The sequence below is a fragment of the Thunnus maccoyii genome, chromosome 3, assembly GCF_910596095.1.
Source record: "Thunnus maccoyii chromosome 3, fThuMac1.1, whole genome shotgun sequence".
In the NCBI taxonomy this organism is placed as follows: Eukaryota; Metazoa; Chordata; class Actinopteri; order Scombriformes; family Scombridae; genus Thunnus; species Thunnus maccoyii.
In genome coordinates this window covers 32015197-32034912 of record NC_056535.1, presented here as the reverse complement: position 1 = coordinate 32034912, position 19716 = coordinate 32015197, and the positions used below count along the sequence as shown (strand labels likewise).

Below are 19716 nucleotides of genomic sequence, written 5' to 3'. Positions count from 1 at the left end.
CAGGTCTTTAAAGTTGTTTTTAATGACACATGACACAATAGAGGAAGTACCTTGATCTGATGGTTACAAAGAAGAAAGCAGGTGCACAACTGAAGATGTCAAAATAGTTTTTGCACAGCAATGATGCAGTGTGCCTTGAAATTTTGTAATGATATTTGGATTTTACTCAATGCACTTTGCAACACATCCTCATAAAAAAACGATAGTATAGGTCTAAAATTCAGGCATGCAAAAATGACCTATAGTTACGTTTACACCATCTAGCGGCCATAGTAATGCACTCTGGCTTTTCCAAAACCATTATAAATCGCTGTTAAAAAATAAGCGTATTTTATGGTGCTAGTTAGTCTAGTTAGGTTAAGGCATGGGTTGGGTTAAAATGATCACTTGAAATGTGGTTTATACTTCCTTAAAGTTATGCAACCTTCATCGTCATGGCAGCAGTAAACACCACAACATTATGCCTGAATTTTAGACTTATACTGTAATTTTTTTTGTGAGGATGGGCTGCACTTTGATGACTGCTGGTGGAAGAAGCACTCATATAACAACTCCCAAAGTAGAGATTAGGACACAATTAAATTTTATACATCAGATGTACTTTTTTAAATTTCAGAATTGCAATTGTCAGTGGTTCAGAGTGCCTCTAAAAGTGTCTGTGCAATTAAATATGATTTTAGAAAACACAGTGAGATTTCTGGAACAACACTGATCATTTGTCTTCATCCACTGAGTGCAACACATATAGATAAGATATGTAGCATCTAGGTTTGCAGAAATAATAAAGATCAGGCTGAACCTGTTTCTCTTTCCCAAATGGTCCAGCCTCAGACATACAAAAACCAATGGTGGATGGTCCTCCTCAACCTATAAAAGTCCAAACTTTCCAAGTTTATCACCAGGAAGTTTTCCCTCTAATGGCTGACAAACTGTTAATACCAGTGGTAACTTCCATTTATCTGAAACACCCTGTGAACATATCCAGCCTGCTAGCAAAAGGAAACAGTGCTTACCTTATTCCCATCCTACAGAAGTGCATTTCTTGTGATATATTTACCAGTGGTTAATGACATGCCTGAATGTTCCGTTAAACAAGTAGTCTGCATACAATTATAAGATAATAAAGGCTGCAAAAAGGCTGTTGGGTTTTCATTGGCGGTAACTTAACACGACTCTGACATTGCTGCTCCATGGCAAGCTCCCGGATAGCTGGCCAATCAGAATACAGTGGGCTCATTTGGAGGGGGGGCTTAAAGAGACAGGAGCTAAGACTGCCTGTTAAGAGAACTGAGGGCCTGCATAAAGGGCCAGTATAAGATAAACGGGGAGTTTTTTGGACTGGGAATCATGCAAAGCTACTCTAGTGGAGTCCCAGAATAAAGACATAGAGCTCCCCTTTAAAGTTACACTAGCGTTAGACATTATGATATTCTGTTTAAAGCAGGAGTGCTTTCTGTATGCAGTGAAAAACAGAAGCACATTCACACTAAAATGAGGCACTCTAATTATCTCTTCCAGTATGTTCAGGGTCATACAGCATTTCTGACTTCTGTTCGGTAGTTTTTAGGAGACACATGCAGGACAAGACAGTAAAAATCTGTTTTATGGTGGTACTTCTGCAAGCTCTGGTGAATCTACTGGTCGATGTCAGATCGTAATGGCTTGCTGTCACTTCTGCCATCTGGTGTCTCAGTGGACTTAAAACCGAAGGTACAGGTAGAACTCAAAGTGGCCAGCACGAAATAGCCAACAGATGGGAGTTGTGACATGTGAACAGTTAATGTAAGGGAAATAAAATCATTAAGATACAACCACACTCAAGGGACATCTCATCAACAGTCACAAAACTACATTCACTATTATAGCTGCTGTAGAAGCGCCACGTGTTACTAAAGTACTGAATGTCAACTGGCCTCCACTGAATCATATCGCCTGTCCTGTCTTTGCTTTAATTGATCTGGAGGAGAAAAAAAAATCTACCTTTCTTCTTAATTTCTAACTCTAAACTCTTCTACAAACCATTATGAGATCACATAAATATTACATCTTGCAAATTAAGTATTTTACTGAACAACTGATATTGATTCTTGATACTTGATGACAACTTATTTGGAAAATTATCCTTTATTAGGTTCATCTGGTGCCAGTAGAGGTTTATTAGAAATGAATGAGAATTACCTGAAAGTGCATAATACTGTACCTAGTTATGGCATACAGATCTGCATTAGGCAGTGTTATATAAATATATCAATAAAAAGTGTGGATGAGTCACTACATAGATTGTCCATGTAACTTGGAAGTGAGTCTTTATTTTTTCCTTATAGACTGAAATTATGTTTTATCTCTTGTAAATAATGACAACATGACAACACTGTGACAGAAATATCAAAATTACTTAAAAACATTGCCTTAAACACAAATTGAAGTCCAACAATTGTCAGAAATCTTTAGCTTACAATACCATTTGCTAATAGCAATGATATGTAACACTGTGGACAACTTAGCCTCTGTTAAATGCAAAAATGCAATGCATCAAAAACAATGTTCATCCTCATGAGTCTATTTTGCCTCTTCTGTGTCTTCTGCATGTTATAAAGAAATATAATTCTCCTCTGCTTACTGTTCTCACCATAAATCACCTCCCTGACAGTATTTTTGTTTTTGAGATGTATGTTTGTGTGTATGTATGATTGTGTTTAGTCACTGCATGTGGATTTACAGATATGTATGTGTCTGTGTGTGTAAATGTACCTCTTTGTTTGTATTCCTGCCTGTGTGTGTGTGTGTGTGTTTGCTTGTTTTTGTGTATGTGTTCATACCACTATAGGAAGTTGGCGAAGAAGCAGAAGGAGACCGCCAGCAGCTCCACCCAGCAGAGAGAGATGGGTCCGGTCACCACAGCCGATAAGAGCACCACCAAAGTTAGCACCCTGCACAAGGACGACCCCTTCTCCACCTCAAACCAGGACCTCAATGGATTCAGTGAGTCAAAATCCTTTATGGTTCTAGTGTGAATGTGCACTTTAAATCTACCAACCACAACTGGCACCATCATGGAGATCCACTAGAATATATGGCTTCAATCTAATCTCTAAATATATAACAACCACAGTAAATACCCACAAAAAGTAGCTCAACCATTCAAAAACAATTTCGCCAAAAATAATTTGTCCTGTATAATAAGTTTAGCTGTAAGTTCACTTTTATTTCACAAAGTAACATTTCTTTTGCTTTGTATCTACTCAAAAATACCCCTATACCGTGTTTCTGTGCCATTAATCATTTTGTCAGATTCATTTATTCAAATACTGGACATTTCATTTTATAATGAAACTCTCCATATGTTCATCTTTCAACAGTATCAGCAGTGTGCTGTGCTGCTTCACCGGCTTCTGTCTAAGTTAATGCTTCTGTAATCATTTTCAATTCTGTTCCTTTAACTTTCTCTGCTCTTCGATGCCTTATACACGTTCAAGTTCATGTATCTATATTGTATGTATGTGTGTTTCCCGCATGCATGCTGTGTGTATCTTGAAATACAATCTTATGAAAGTCACTCTGCCCGCATTTGTGCAGCTATGTGGGTTCATATTCCCATCTCTTTGTAAAATATGTGTGTATGTGTGTGGATGTGTGTGTCCAAGGTAATTAGACAGGGCCTCTCAGAAGGGCATTTTTCTCTTGAAAATGTCATGCTGGCCTTTTGGGAGTGCTTGGCCATTGAAAGCCAGGGGTGCTGGAGAGGGACTAAGTAGCAAGTTAATGTCGGCCGTAATTGCCTGCACTCTTCCTCTAACTGTCCATGCAGCAATTCTGACGCACAATAATGTTTTTTCATCGGAAACACTTAGAGTAGACCACTTTTATCTTGGACCTTGGATGTATGACAAACCTGTGATATATAAATCTTTGCTTTCATGTTAATTCAAGTATTTGTTTCGGTATTCACAACATATATTTAAATATTCGCTTTCTTCTTGACCCTGTGTATTTGATGAATTTGTAGTATTTGAAACAGTGGTCATTAATTTTCTTCTAATAAGTAACTGCACTTTGGTTTTGTGTATGAATTAAGTTTTCAGTGTTCAGAGGATTTAGAAGAGAACAGATTCATTCCTCTGGGTGGTGGATGTCTGATTAATTAATAGTCATTTTATAAGATTGGGTTCTTTCGCTTGTTTGTTTTATGCTTTAAGACAGAGTTGACTAGTCCTTGCTTGGGGCCAAATATGTAATTTTGTCAAATTCAAATTGGTCTTGGAGCGCTGGAGAGTTGGAGCACATGTGCAATTAAGTTTGGACTTTCAATAGGTGCCAAGCTTCCCACCTTTTGTAGTCAGCTTTGGATGGGTGTAAAAACATGTCTTGGCCTTCAAAAACTTTCCCCAGGTTCCCCCGTATGCTATATGATCCATATAACTCATCGGAGGATTTCTACTGTATCACTCCATGCAGATTTTAAGGAAAAAAAAGTGACAAAAATTATAATTCTGTAACTTTTGCTGTGTCACTTCCTACACTTTATCATCAGTTTGGTGTTAGCTTTATCAAAGGCAGTGCCATGTGCTAGTCTCTCTACAACTGCCTCTCTTTCACAGTTGGTACTGTGTCAACATTTATAAAAAAAAAAAAAAAAAAAAAAAAAGATACACACACATGTATAGTACGCACACAGTCGCCGATCCAAGCTCGGTCCTAATGAGACAGAGAAAAAACGCTGACACAAAGTAAGGGACCCAATAATGTTTGCGCAGATGGATCCTCGCAGGGCAAATAACCTTTTTTGTGTTATTGCATTCTCACCCAGTCACCAGCTATCTTCACAGGACATTGCTGTCAAAGCAGATTTCTCTTGGTATGCAGGTACACTCCTCGCCGTATTAAAGTTGAGCTTCTCTTCGCGGCGCATTAGCATACAGTGTCGGTACGCATGAGACGAGAGGGATTTTTATCACAGAAGAGGAGAAAATATGTTGTGTTTGGGGGGTATTAGCAGAGGAGAGCAGAGGGGAGAGGAGGAGGAAAGAGAGGACAACACAGAACGAGGAGAAGATAAAACTTAAATTATCTGCTGTAGGGAAATTGGGCCATTGTACCAGAAAACAGTAGAGTAAGCAGAATATGAATAAGAATTTAGCAAAAGGGATGCTACATAGATAATTGTCACATCAAGAAATCGTCATCATATTCATTTTAAAACATTACAAACACTGGATGAGTTCTATATTAGTCTTTACTGCCATTTATTTAAATATTTTATATGAAGGGAAATCTCCTAGGTTGTTTTATGAAAAAAAAACAGGAAAAGAAGTGCTGTGTTGTTTCCAGAGCAAATAGATATGAAGCTTTTGGAGTTACTGATGAGCAAATTTATTCCATTTAGACAATCGGAGGAGAAAAACCTTTTATCTGTTGATGACAGGAAAGTGGCATTTAATGTGAATGTATCACTTCCAGAAACACTAAGAACTCATTTGTATTTCTCTCATATCGAGATAAAATCCAGACCTGATTAAATAGAGTTTTGTTTACACTCACCCACATGAATGCATCTCTTAATGCCTGATCACAAAACTTAATGCATCACAATCACTTCACCTACACCGGATGCAAATCTGAATAGATCCTTCTCCAGTCAAGATGCTGGTGGTAACGTACCTGAAGAAGAATAATTTAGATAACAGCTAACACAAACACGTGGATGACACACATAGACTATTAGCGATACAAACGTCTCACACACATACATACATTACAACCTCCGATGCTGCTTTTTTTCCTTTTTTTCCTAGCTTTAATGTGACAGGGAGAAATATGGCTATTTTGCAGTGTCAATTCAGCTGCCGTAAGCAAGGAGATGACCATGTAAGTGGCTACTGATGCAGTTGCACTTGGGAGTAATTTAGTTATGTCTTGGAGAGACTGATGCATTTACAGCTTTTCAACATCTGGCTAGAATGTCCCTACATCCACCTCCCATGGTGCTAATTGGTTTTCAATCTGTCTGTATCGCTTCTAGGTCAAGTTGTTTTTATTTTGTTCTTTTTCTAGACTAACCTTTGGATTACCTCTTCTCAATTTGAAACAGAGCTACTCTTAGACTAAGGAGAAGAATAGGTATATATAGGATAAGCTATGAAAGCATAAATGCAGTAGGTAAAGGTGGGATATTGCAGAGAAGAACAGGAGACAAGTAGCTGAAGAGGTAAGACAAGAAGAGAGAGAAGAGGAGGATGGGAGTGAGGGCAGCGGAAGGGGAGCATATCATGTCATCAGCTCAGTCAGTACGAGGGTGGTGGAAAGATTTCTTTAGTTGTTAGCTGGAGAGTTTCCACTAATGGCCACCTGCTGGACCCATCAGGACTCTGAAATACACAAAAGCACGAACACACACACAAAAAATACTGGCTAACATGCACGAGTACTAATTGGCTGCTGAAAGCCTTTTAGATAAATGACGATTACTTTTAGCCGAACACACAAACACACACCGACTAGCTGTGTGTGGGTTAGCTGTGATGTCTAGTGTGGATTATTGAACGGGTTTATCCGGCATATAATATGTCACAGTCAGTCTCCCAGCAATCCCCCCTAGGTTTTATCTTATTGTGTGTGTGTGTGTGTATGTGTGTGTTCCTGTGTCTATCCTACATATCATTTATTTATAGACCCTTAGCAGTCTGTGTGTGAGGGAGAGATAAACTATATTTGCAGGGACGTAGCTGGGGCATCAGTCACTGTTTAAGAAAGCAAAACCTGATGGTGAATCACATTTATAAGCGATGATATATCTGCTCAGCTCTACTCTAACAGCTTTCTATTTTGTTTCGTTGACCTCATTCCCACAGTGGTCATTTCGGACTGACAAATATGATCAACCGCCGTGATGCGTTTGAGTGTAGCAGGGAAGTTCTGCAAACTGAAAGCTGAAAAGGAGGTGCACCACAATCCACCCTGCGACTCTGAACAAAATCATTTTTTTTCTATATGGAATCATTAATCCCCTCAACTGCAAGAGATCACTTTGTAAGCTGTTTTAACACTATTTTAACTGTCGTATTTCTGGTTCGGTCCGTAATAAGTAGCTGTCAGGCTAGCTGACATACACAGTGACAGATAAATAACATTCATACAGCTGGGTGATAAATTATAGGAAGTATGTGAGGGGAGAAACATAACGAATGCCTTCCATAGAGATGTTGTTTGGGTCCATTTATCCACTTAGAAGGAAGAGTCACTCCTAATAAATACAAAGTTATCCAATATAGTGATCACCTTTATCCTATTAAGAATGATAAACCATCTGTATCCTGATAAAAGTGGCTTCTTCAAAAATGCATTGTATGCTATGGCCTTCACAGTCACCAGATCTCAAGTCAATTTGATTTTGCAGCAACGTGTTGAACAATACTATCCAACAAACATCATCAAAACACCAAATGAAGGAATATCTTCTTGATGAATTGTATGGTAGAGAGACGGAGACTTGTAGTTTGTAACTAACTATCTGATTTATGATTTGGCAAAGGTTTGATTTGGTTTTGGCACAAAAGTGACTTATTAGGGAAAGGTTTGGCTTATAAGTACTACTTTGTAAATGTTAGAGGACCTTTGTTGTCATGGTTACAATAATAAACACTTGGTTTGTGTTAGCGAATGATTGCTGTCATGGTTACAAGAAACCGACGTCGAGTGTCGGTGGGAAAAAGGAAACGAACAGCTACATCCTGTGGCGAAGTTCCAAGTTTTGTTGACTCATCCTTTCACCCCGACCCACTCTATGACATCACACTACTTCATCCTTTGCCTCTTTCTTTGGACACTCAAGGAGCACTTTGTGATTTGAGCGTAATGTGTTTTAAGCCATTTGCTGAAACGATAATGCTCAGAGTCTCTGAGGCTTCCAGTCACTTGAACATAAGTAATTTCAGGCTGTTTGAATTGACAATATGGTCTTTTATTCTGGTAAGGAAAGTCTTCACTAAGTAGCCAACTGTTCGTAAGGTGCTAGGCTAGCTGTGAAACAAATACATGTAATCCTACTATTATGATGCTGAATTTTGCACACAGTTGATTGCTTATATTTCATTTTCATCCTGTTCTCTCTCTCTTTACCCTCCAATGAACCATTTTGGATTAACCTTCATTCTTCACACAAGCCATAAAATCAGTCTTATGTATTGACCGGCATTGAGAGTATTTCAGATTTAAGTGCGCACTCATTGAGACGGAACCACTTTTGTGTTTTCAAAATTCAATATTGTAGCATTGATGGTGCCATTAGTGTTATTGGATTGTTCCTTGTGCTGTTGAATGTATTGAGTATTGATCTTCTTTTGTCTATGTTCATTGTTAATTGTGTGCTGTGATGATTGTTAGTTGTTTTTTTTTTTTTTCATATGAGGTCACTGCTTTTCCCATTTGTCCTTCACCTGCTTTGTACTCGTTTCCTCTCCAACTTCCCTATCCTCCTTTTTTAAAAAAACGATCTTATTCCATCCTATCCTCCTCTCTCCTCCTCACCTCCTGCTTCGTCCTCATTCTCCTTCTCACATTCTCTCTTTTCATCTTTCCTTCTGTTATTTGCACTTTCTCTGTCCATTCACCCTCTGCCCTTATCTTCCTATGCTGCCCCACACCTCCTTTTTTTTTTTCTTCTTGTCTCCTTGTTTTCTTATTCACCTTCTCTTCACCTCTCCTCCCTTCTGTCTCCTCCCCAGCCTCCCCCTCTCCCTGCTCCTTCTCTGTGCAGGGAAGCAAGACGCTGCAGAGCAAATCCCTGCTGAATTCCTACTACTCAGGTACACACACACACACACACACACACACACACACACACACACACACACGCACATTCGTAATCTTTGAAGATGCTTTAGGCAATGATTTAATGGATGGAAGGGCTGTGGAGTTGCCTGCAGCTGTAATCACAACTGGACAAAACTATACCTATAAAGGACCTGTAGGACCTAAGAAACTGTGTTTTTGTTCCGACGTACCTGCTTAGCTTGATTAGTTGATACTGCAGATTTGTTTCAAGGATATAACTAGTGAAAGAAAACATACCGCAGCATCTCATTAATACTTTTACTAATATAATGGTTGTTCACAGTTATTTTGCATCACTTGTAGACAATGTTAATGGTAATTCCCCTTCCTCTTCAGGAAAGCAACAGCGAAACCTGCTCTAATATTCTTATTTTTTCTATTTCTAATTTCTGCATGTGTCTCTCTAGTGTCTTTAAGGCCAATATTAATATTATAGTACACACCAAAAGTGTTTTTGAGGATGGAAACTGATTTTGCTGTTTTTGAAATGAAGTTTGTGACTGATCTTTATGTTTCCCTCTGTGTCATTTTGAATATGTGTGCAGTGTCCAAAGAGCCAGTTCCAGCCACAACTTCTATAGGTGAGAAAACATTTTATCTTACTATCATTTCTGAAGGGATCATCTTAAGATCTGTTGTTAATAACTGTTAATAACCCGTGTGTCTGATTCTTTGTATGTTTTGATTTGTGTGCATGCATTTCAGAGCATGAGAAACAAACAAAAAGGGAGAATTTTATACAAATTCAGGCACATATGAAATCAGAATTGCACATGGAAGTCAGTATAGTCCATACGCAATCACAAATGCATGCAAACACACACACACACACACACACACACACACGCACTCATACACAGAGTTTACACATGGGAGGAGTGAAATGTCAAAACCATTTTCCAGTACCTTCTTTCTGTCTTTTTCTCCCTCTCTTCCCTTCTGTTGGCCAGATTGACCAGTTCTTTGCCAACAAGATTGGCTCTGGCCCTTGCCAAAGTGTGTGTGTACATGTTTGTGGCCAGTCTTTGTCACACACACACACACACACACATGCAATGGCCACTTGAGGCTGGCTCCAAACCCGAGTCAATCCCCATAGACCCTAAAATGCCCAAGTTTACAACAGAAATAAACATGTTCACAGCCTGGTACAAAAAACGGTTTTAGTCTCTATAGCTAATTTCCCCGTTCATGACAACTGTACAGGAGTGAATTTTTATATAACGCACCCGTTTAAATTTTATTAAGGTTTAAAGTTATGAATAATTAAGGGCATGGTCGCTTTGAGTGACAGATGAGTGCTGTCACTGACAAGTCATAAACACAGTGAAAACGTTGGTTAGGTAACATAACTACCACGTAACCCCAGATTCACAGAGTACAGACGTAGGCGTAGCTGTAGCCGTCGCTATTTCAGTGTTTTTTCAGTTAATGAAAGTTAATTGTAACATTCTGCTCACCTAAAAAAGTCTTGTTCAGCATTTGGTTGTACTAAAAGACCCTCATTTTTTCCACTAAATAAATTTTGTTTTAATGGTTTTGAGCCTGTTTTTCACTAGCGAAAATTAGCATTAGCATTAGCATTATCACAGTTAACCACAGACTGTAAATACACCATGCTAACCAAGCTACCATCCTCTCATCCAAATATGGTCACTTCTGGATGATGAGAGTCAAAATGCAAACTTGAGGCTTCAAAACGGGAGCAGAGTACAGACGTAGGTGTAGCTGTAGCCGTCGCTATTTCAGTGTTTTTTCAGTTAATGAAAGTTAAATGTAACATTCCACTCACCTAAAAAAAGTCTTGTTCAGCATTTGGTTGTACTAAAAGACCCTCTAAGGAGCCAGATGTTCATTTTTTCCACTAAATAAATTTTGTTTTAATGGTTTTAGGCCCGTTTTTCGCTAGCAAAAATTGGCATTAGCATTATCACAGTTAACCACAGACTGTAAATACACCGTGCTAACCAAGCTACCATCCTCTCATCCAAATATGGTCACTTCTGGATCCAAAAATCCAAGATGGTGACAATCAAAATGCAAAATTGAGGCTTCAGAACGGGAGCCTGCAAACCAATGGGTGACACCCATGCTTGGACACACTTTCTTATTCAAGGGACCGGTGTCCAAACTTTTGACTTGTACTGTACATATAGTGTAAGGGTAGTGACAGTCGGTCTCAGGAGTGTTACAGGAATGTTTCTTTTTTATGTGATACTAGTTATCTTCCGGCTGCTTTCTTTTCTTCTCATCAGCTTTGTTCAACCCCCCTTTTTCCCTACTTCATGTCGTCACGTTTACCTTCACATCATCCCCTCTCACTCCTTTTCCTTTCCTTGTCTTTTCAAACTCATATTTTCTTCTTCTTGTCTTTCATATTGTCTTCCACACTTTCTCGTCCTCTTCTCTCCAGGTAGAAGGAAGCAAAGTGTATATTCTCCTAAAACACTGTTGTTTACCAGCTGAATTACTGCTGTAACTGCTGAACCCATGTGTTAACTGCCCAGGCGACAAAGAGCTGGAAACATAGACAAAAAGACATTTTGAGAAAGACAGACAGACAAATTACTATGATAACCACCCATTCTGTGTCTTATCCGCCACAGAAAAACAAACTGACCGAACAAATCAAAAAGATAAGTAGGAATGGAGAGAAAACAGAAAAAAAAAATATATATAGCCATATTTTCCAACAATATTTCAGCCCAATATGTTTGAGCTTGATTTACTACAATCTGCACAACTGGCTTCACAGATTTCTGTACCATGATGCACATTGAGGCATGATGAAGCAGAATGCAAAACTAAATGCTTGAGTGATTTGTTTGGCACAAATTTGCTGTCATACATCTTTTCGGGGAATGACGTTAGCGTTTTGTTGAACCATCTGTTCTTTCTACAATTAGAAAGAGAAGAGACATAAAACAAAACTGTAATTATCACAGTGAAGAAAAAGCTGGTATTTATAAAAAAAAGTGTAAGAAATAGAAGAATTAAAAATATATTTCATCCAGTTAATCCTTCTTTTGTCCCCCTACCCTATTGTCAATCGACCCATCCAACCATCAATCCATCCCTCCTGGTATTCACCTCACATCATCCCTCCCTTTTACCTCAGTCTTATCTCAGTTCACTCATCCATCCCCCTTTTATTCTTCTATCAAACCCCTCCTTTGCCCCATGATTCCTCCTCCTTTCTTTTAACTTTTCATTCATTCAACTTCTGCTACTACTCTTAACTTTCCTCCTTGTATCCATCCTTTCATCTATTTCACTCATTCCTCCATTTCTCCCATCATCTATCCATTCATCCCATCTATCATTCCAACTACTCATCCATTAATCCTTGGATTGCCCATTTGTTCATTTTCTCATATCTGTTAATTTGTCCATCCACTCCTCTATCCCTTCATCTACATCTCTTCTTCTCTAGTTTAATTGATTCAATTGCCTCTCCTTCCATCTATCCATCCAGGTACATTACTCCCTCTATAAATACCATTTCTTCCTTCCACCATTGCTGCACCTTCCCATCTCCCCTTTTCATACCCCCCTGCATCCCTCCTTTTATCCATCTCTCTTTTCCTCTATCCATCCATCCATCCATCCATCCATCCATCCACATACATCATATAGAAGCAGTGCTGCTTGTTGTTTGCATGTCATGCTAAGCATCACAATTGAAGCAGTAAATCAATGGATGGCGGACCTGCAAATTAACCGCCAAGCATGTTCCCATCATTATCATCATCCGAGGCCAAAGTATGTACAGAATACCAATATGTAGTGACACGGAAGAGAGAGAGGAAGAGGCAGACATGAAGAAGAAAAGGGAAAGTTGAGGTATGAAAATGAAGTAAAAGAATGGTAAAAAAGAGGAAAGGATGGAAAGAGAAAGGTGGTGGGAAGGAGAAAAATAAAGCAAAGGTGGGGAATGAAACGAAACAAGGAGAGAATATTTCCTTAACAGCATGTTTCGGTGTTTGTGTGTTTGTTAGTTTGAGATGCATGATTCGAGATGTTTAAGATGTTTTTGTCCTACCGTCAACACTTCTTGAATACGAAATGACAGGACAACGATAGAGCTGAATTTAATCAGAGAGATTCTGATTCCGGTGGTCAGACAGTCGTCCTTCTCCATTTTCTTAGTTGAATATGAGCCCATTTCATTAATTGTCTTCCTTTATTTTCATTCTAACACTGTAAAGCCCCTGCTAGGTGTCTAATTAATTCCTGTGAATTTAAGGAATAAACTAAACAGCTTCTGTTTTGCCTCAAGACAGGAAAACAAATGCAAGTCTCATAGGCTGACGAATGTTCCAACAAAACATACAGATAAAGAAAAAAGACTAACTACTCTGGCAGACGGCCTTCGTGTTCAGGATTTGGTGAAAAATGACAAATAGTGAACAGAATTATGCCACCAGAGTGATGAAAAACACTGTCAAAATCATTTTTTTTCTTCCATTGAGTCCAATAAGTTATTCATTTTATCGGAGGTGACCTCCAATGGGAGCTGAATTTCATCATTTGATAAATGGATAGACAACATTTCGTTTTTTAAAGGAAGAATCCAACATTTAGACACATTTCAATACCTTTTTAGGCTTTTGGAAATTGATAATGGGTACCGAGAGCCTGAATGGTGCCAGTGAGGATCGTTTTTCAATAGCTTGAAAAGAGAGTGAGAGCTGAGAGAATGAGCTGCAGAGAGAGAGAGAGAGGTGAAAGTTATTAAGTGAGAGAGACATACAGATTGAAGGATCAAAGATGTGGAGAAGGAGCTTGGGTAAATCCAGTATGCAATGCAGAGCGGGGGTTTAGGACTTTGTGTATTTGCGTGTGTGTGTGTGTGTGTGTGTGTGTGTGTGTTTTCTGTTTGAACCAGCTGTATAGCTTTCTCCATAGCTCAGGTGTTTTCTCAGCCATGGAAAAGGGATTTCACACATACACACACACACACACACGCACACACACACACACACTCTCTCTCTCTTACAAAATCTTGCATATCCAAGCACCCATACAGAAATCGACACTTGCACGAGTAGTATAGCGTACACGAGTATATGCATAAGAGGACAAGGACACATCAGAAAGTTACAAATATGCACAGAAGTACACACACACACACACACACACACACACACACACACACACATACATACATATGCACACCCCAGCACAGTGTTAACATTGATAAGACGTAAATCCACTGGATCAGTAGAAAGCCACCGCAGCATAGCGTGCATTTTTATGTGCAAACACGTTTTCCTCTAAAAATCAATTTCCCAGACGCTGATGTATGTTAAAAGGTTACGCAACACTGTTCTCTATCATTTCACATAGCAAGCATCAGCCTTTTGTGCCAGGCCAAGGACAGCCCTTCTCTGCTGTTAGCACCGAAGTCATGTTTTTCCATGGATCAAGAGCTTTTTGCGGTTAATTAGGTACACACAGTCGCACAAACACAATGACACACACACAGACCCCTGCAAACATAAAAGGGACCAAGTCTCCCAGGAACGAAGGAGCCTAACTAAATGAAGAACGGGAGTGTATTATGCAGAAATAGCAGTGAAAGGAAGTTCCAACATACTGTATACAGTATGAGCATCCTTGATCTTTTTCAATATAGATTTAACTCTCAGCAGACCTCAGTGGATGTGACATTTTGCTTTTTATTGTTTCTTTTGGTGGATATTCGAAGATGCACTGCATTTGAAACACTTTAGCTACAACCATGCTGCTCCATAGCGGGAGTAGAAGATGGTCCAGAGTCACCTCCTGTGCAGAGAGCTCGTAATTTCTACCTACAGCCCCGCTTGTATTGGAAGTAGTTTTTCCACAGCATTACTGAAGGGCAATTATTTTCCCCAGTCTAGTTCAGCACAGCATTAGGCTGCATGTAAGGTGATTATGGCTAATGGTAGTCATTTTATTTGGCCATAATTTGGCAGTGCTGGGTAATTGAAGGTGAGAGCAGGGATGAGAGATAGTAATTTTTAACCTTTATGTGCTCAGGGAAGATTGAGCCTCTGTACTTTTTTTTTTTTCCCAGCCGCATCTTGACTGCCTGCTTACACAGCTTATATTTATGTCTAGTGGACTCTTCAGACCGGTCTCTTCAATCTGCGTACAAATAACACAACTTTACACTTACAAATTGCATGCCTTGCATACGCCAAAGTCCAATTTTTGCATGCAGGTGATACACCAGTCCTTCCTATTAACTTCTATGGAGAGCAGATGCACTCCCAGTCTCACATCAAAACATGTAATAGCTACAACTGTCAAGTTTCTTTCACTGTAGGGAAAACAAACAACATGGCCGACGTTCTTTTTAGTGGAAAATGCAGTGCTTCGCTCTGATTACTACACAACACAAAGACAATGATTCAGACAACATCCATCTACATGGTTTCAGTGATGACAGCACCCATAGCTACCACCATAGCAACGATAGAAAGCCTGAAAAATAACTGTAATAACTGAAAATCTAAAATTCATATACATCGACCACTGAGAATAAAAGGAACGTCAGCTATTTTGTATGTTTCCGCCACGATGAAAGAAACTTGACATTCGTGACGTGGACACAGACCAGTGAAGCTATTACATGTTTAGATGTGAGACTGGGAGTGCATCTGCTCTCCGCGGAAGTTAATGGGAAGGATTGGCGTATCAACCGCGCACAAAATTGGACATTGGCGTATGCACCGCATGCAATTTGACAGTGTAAAGTCATGTTATTTGTACGCAGATTGAAGGGACCGGGTTGGGACTCTCAGTCATACTTTCCTGTGACAAGTCTGCATGTTCTGTCTTTTAGAGTCTGTCTCAGCAGCCACCTGGTCTATCTCGTTCATCATATATCATCAGATCTGTTGAAGGGAGATCTGATATCCTGATTGGTATTGACACCTACAGCCTTAATTAAACAAATCTAGTATCAGGGACGACATGACTGATTCACATTAAATACAGTTGCTTTGTTAATGTTATTAGAAAAACTTATCTGTTAGATTCAGTCAGTCACAGCAGGCCGTCAACTCATATTTTAGTGTCACAGCAACCCCTGGCTTCATGTTACCTTCCATAAAGACAATCCTAATGAGTTCCTCACAGTTTGGTATACAGATTTAGAAAAAAAAGTGGGGAAGTTGAATTGGTGCACACATTTACCGAGGGTTTATTAGGCTGTATGGAGAGAAGTGAGTCAGTAAACAAGGGAGTGATTTTGGACACAGTCCAGGATTTCTCCCTCATAATAAAACAACTACAACACAGCAGGTCTTTAGAGGAGTAAGTGTAAAAGTTGGGCGATGAAAAGAAAAAGCTTATTTGGCCATAGACGATAGCAAAGCAGACATTCATTTGTATGAAAATATTGCATATTATTACTTTAATCCCTCACATCTCTGTTAATTAGCTTCATGCATCAGGCAGCAGTCGCCTATACCAACACACCGAGCAGCTGGAGGCAAACAGTGCCTCCCTACCCAACAAGGATATAAAGTTAATCCTCCTTTATTAGAAACCTCTCCTTTTATCTCTGCTATCTGTCTGTAAGTCTTCCCGTCCACCTGTCTCTATCTCTCTCTCTCTCTCTCTCTCTGTGTTCCTAACTTGCAGCCTCGGTTTTTGTTAAATAAGAAACTCTCCTGTGAAGCAAATGTGTCCGTCTGCTGTGCAGCTCTTTTTTGGTGGCTTCACAGATCACTGCATCTCACACACAAACAAATGCCCACCTACACGCGCTCGGATATATCTCTGTTTGACTCTGGTGCCTGGAAGTTTCAAAGGAAGTGGCTTTTCGCGCACATAAACACACTTGTAGCCATTACACATGCACACAGACAGCCGTGCACTCGTACATACACACACACTCTTGGTGTTGTACTTGAGGCAGTGCTTTCTCTCCACTTGTTAAGAGAAGGGAGGTGGAATGAGGTAAACCGCTGGATACCGTCTAGACCAGTTGATCTCTGTGACCCGCAGTCCAGATATATATTCTGCTGCATTTCTGTCTCTTCTTCCTCTTACCTCTCCTTTATTCCACTACTCTTCTTTTTCTCTGGCTTGTTTTTTGCCTCCTCTATCTTTGTTTCTGTAATTTTTTTTCCATCTGTCTTCTCTTTCAGCTTTTCTCAATTTAAATTCAGTTTTCCAAATCATGTAAACTGCATTTGCAAACCAATTCAGTATGCTGCGAAGTAATTAAAAAGCAAGATGTTTATCTTAGAGAGGTATGTTGAGGTTTATTTCTCAGACTCTCTTTTTCCATTTTCCTCTCCTACATACCCATCCCTCTTTTTACCCTTTCTCTGTCCATTTCCCCTCCTCCTTTCCCTCATCTTACCTACAACATGGTTTTTACATTTAAAATATATGCACTGTTTGAGATCCTGTTTGCAACTATAAACTAAAGTATTGTGCATTAGCTTTCAATGTGCTCGCCAGTTTTTAACAAGATAAAACTTTATTAAGTGTTCTGTATCTAGTCCTTATCAAAATATATCTATTTGTCCATTTGTGCTGAAAATAAGGAAAAAGCAAGATCAATTTAAGCAAAGTGAAGTAATACAGATTGCTTCGGACACGCAAGTACTATCTTGTATGCTTTATGTTGTAAATTGAGACCTTCAACTATTCTACATATCCCTTTTTCACCCACAGCCACTGATAGGCTCAAGGATCTGTTATTTCCCTTCCCACTGTCTACATTTCCTTCATTCTCTTACTTCCCTTTTTCTCTTTCCTCCCCTGGACAACAGCTCAACTGCAATTCTGTTTTCCATCTTTTATGCTAGCAGCTCGCTGTTCCACTACAGGCTGTGTAATGTGTTCCAAATATCAGAGCGATTTTTCATCCATACTGAAGAGAATTCCACTGGCCTGGCTGCGCGGCAATAAAATTAAGTTGAACTTGACCTTGTGCTTCAGAGAAAGACAGAAAGAGGAAAAAGAAAGAGAGAGAGAGAGAGAGACACACAACTTACTAGTCACGGCTTTTAAAGCACTCGCTGCTAAGCTTTCTGACTTCCAGCAGCATGAGTGTATCTAGCTGTTAACCTTTAATGTTAGAGGGTTTGCTGAACATGTTGCATTTTAACACTAGAATCACCCTGTGGTGGTTTTTCCAATTGAACATTACTACGTTCTAATAAAATATTCATGTCCCCCAGTCTTTGACTTTTTTCTAAACTAATGTTATGAAGCACCCCCTGTTGTTAAAAATATTGAAGATGAATCCAGATTAAAAAATATGGACATTTATACATATAACCACCACTGGGTAAAAATGTTCCCACATATGAAATGCATTTATTTCAACACAGTTTGTTTAAATATTCTAAGTTGCTAGGCGACGGCATGCATCGGAGTGTGTGATCTGACAGCTACAGTATGTCAAGTCATAATTAAATTATAAAAAGAGCAGAGGAGAATGACCTGCAAAAAAAAAAAAAAAAAAAAAAAAACTTTGCCAAGTGCCTGAAGTGCAGGAAAGCTGTCAGTGGAAAAAGCACATTCAAGGTGCTGAATGTCAGCTGACGTGTGTTTGAGGGACACGTAAATGAAGATGATTGTGTGAAAAGCCTATTTTTAGTTAACTGATAATTCATTCATTTTTGTTTTGCCGTGTTAGTGTTAATTGTTTATAGGCTATTTAGCCTAATTTGTCTGTTGTCTTACTCCGTTTTCATGATCAGAACATCAAAAGAGAAATATATATTTGTGTTATAATGATATACATTTAAAAAAAAAGTTTTAATGGTTACCTTAAGTTTCTTGGTGATGTTTTCTTATTCACATATTGTTAGAATGCTTAAATTAATAATTGAACAGGTGATTTGGTGCGCTTGACTTTGTCATGTCAATTTTGTTGCAACACTAAATCACCCATAAGTGCGACAGTTGTTTATTGTCATTATTATGGCTCATTATTGTCCATTTTGGGTATTTAGGCTACTTTGGTCATTTAAATAATGTTTTATAATAATATCACACCACCCAAATATGCAAATATTTCCTTCTAATACCCATTTTCAGTTTGATTTTAGATTGATTTATACTGATGGCCATGCAAAGTGATTAGTGTTCTTAAATCAACAAGAGGACCAAAACACAGGTGATGATCAAACAAACTAATTTCATGACTTCAGACATTCCTTTGTGAAGACAATACCTTAATACAATGACATCACAGTACATTTTTTAGTATTAAAAATGCAGCAGCCAGGCATACAGGTGAATTTTACCCGTTGGCAGTTTTAGGTATATAGCAACACCTGGCAGTTCAAGTGTTAAGACACTGTGTAGATTTACAGAGACATGGCTTATATAATGGATAGTTTCCTAGTGAGATGAGGTGATAGATGTACAGTACCAGTGGTGTAAAGTACCAGTCAAAAGTTTGGACAGAGTGTGTCTCTAAACTTTTGACTTGTACTGTACATTTGTTGAAATTGCAAAGTCTAGCTGTGATGTTTCAACTTATTCAGCTAGTAGAGGTGAGAGATGCTCAGTAGTAACATTTGACATGGAATATATTTATTAGGAGGCGAATTCTGTAGCATTGTTGCATTGTCTATTTTTACACAGTAATAATACAGTTCTATATATTTTCTTTTTTGTGTAGTTAAACTAAATATATTTGATTGTTTTTGTTTTTAAGTATGTAGGTGATGAGGGTTACACTTTCATAGTGCCATGTGTAGTGTTTAGCATAATTTCAATTTCAGTTTCAATTATTGTTTGACTATTCAGATCTAATTACTATAGTGTTCCATGAACAATACCTGTGTGTGTGTGTGTGTGTGTGTGTGTGTGTGTGTGTGTGTGTGTGTGTGTGCTTGTGTGTGGGCTGATGCATAAAATAATGAA

The 19716-nt window shown here is 38.8% G+C and overlaps 1 protein-coding gene across 1 annotated transcript in view; it reads left to right on the top strand.

The window, feature by feature from the left end:
• The window catches only part of ptprt (protein tyrosine phosphatase receptor type T), a 289634-nt gene that overhangs the window by 204786 nt on the left and 65132 nt on the right, over positions 1 to 19716 (top strand). Inside the window, exons 18-20 of the mRNA XM_042406727.1 lie at positions 2828 to 2982; positions 8721 to 8801; positions 9375 to 9410. Of these exons, the coding sequence (XP_042262661.1) occupies positions 2828 to 2982; positions 8721 to 8801; positions 9375 to 9410 (272 nt within the window). The remainder of the gene's footprint in view (positions 1 to 2827; positions 2983 to 8720; positions 8802 to 9374; positions 9411 to 19716) is intronic.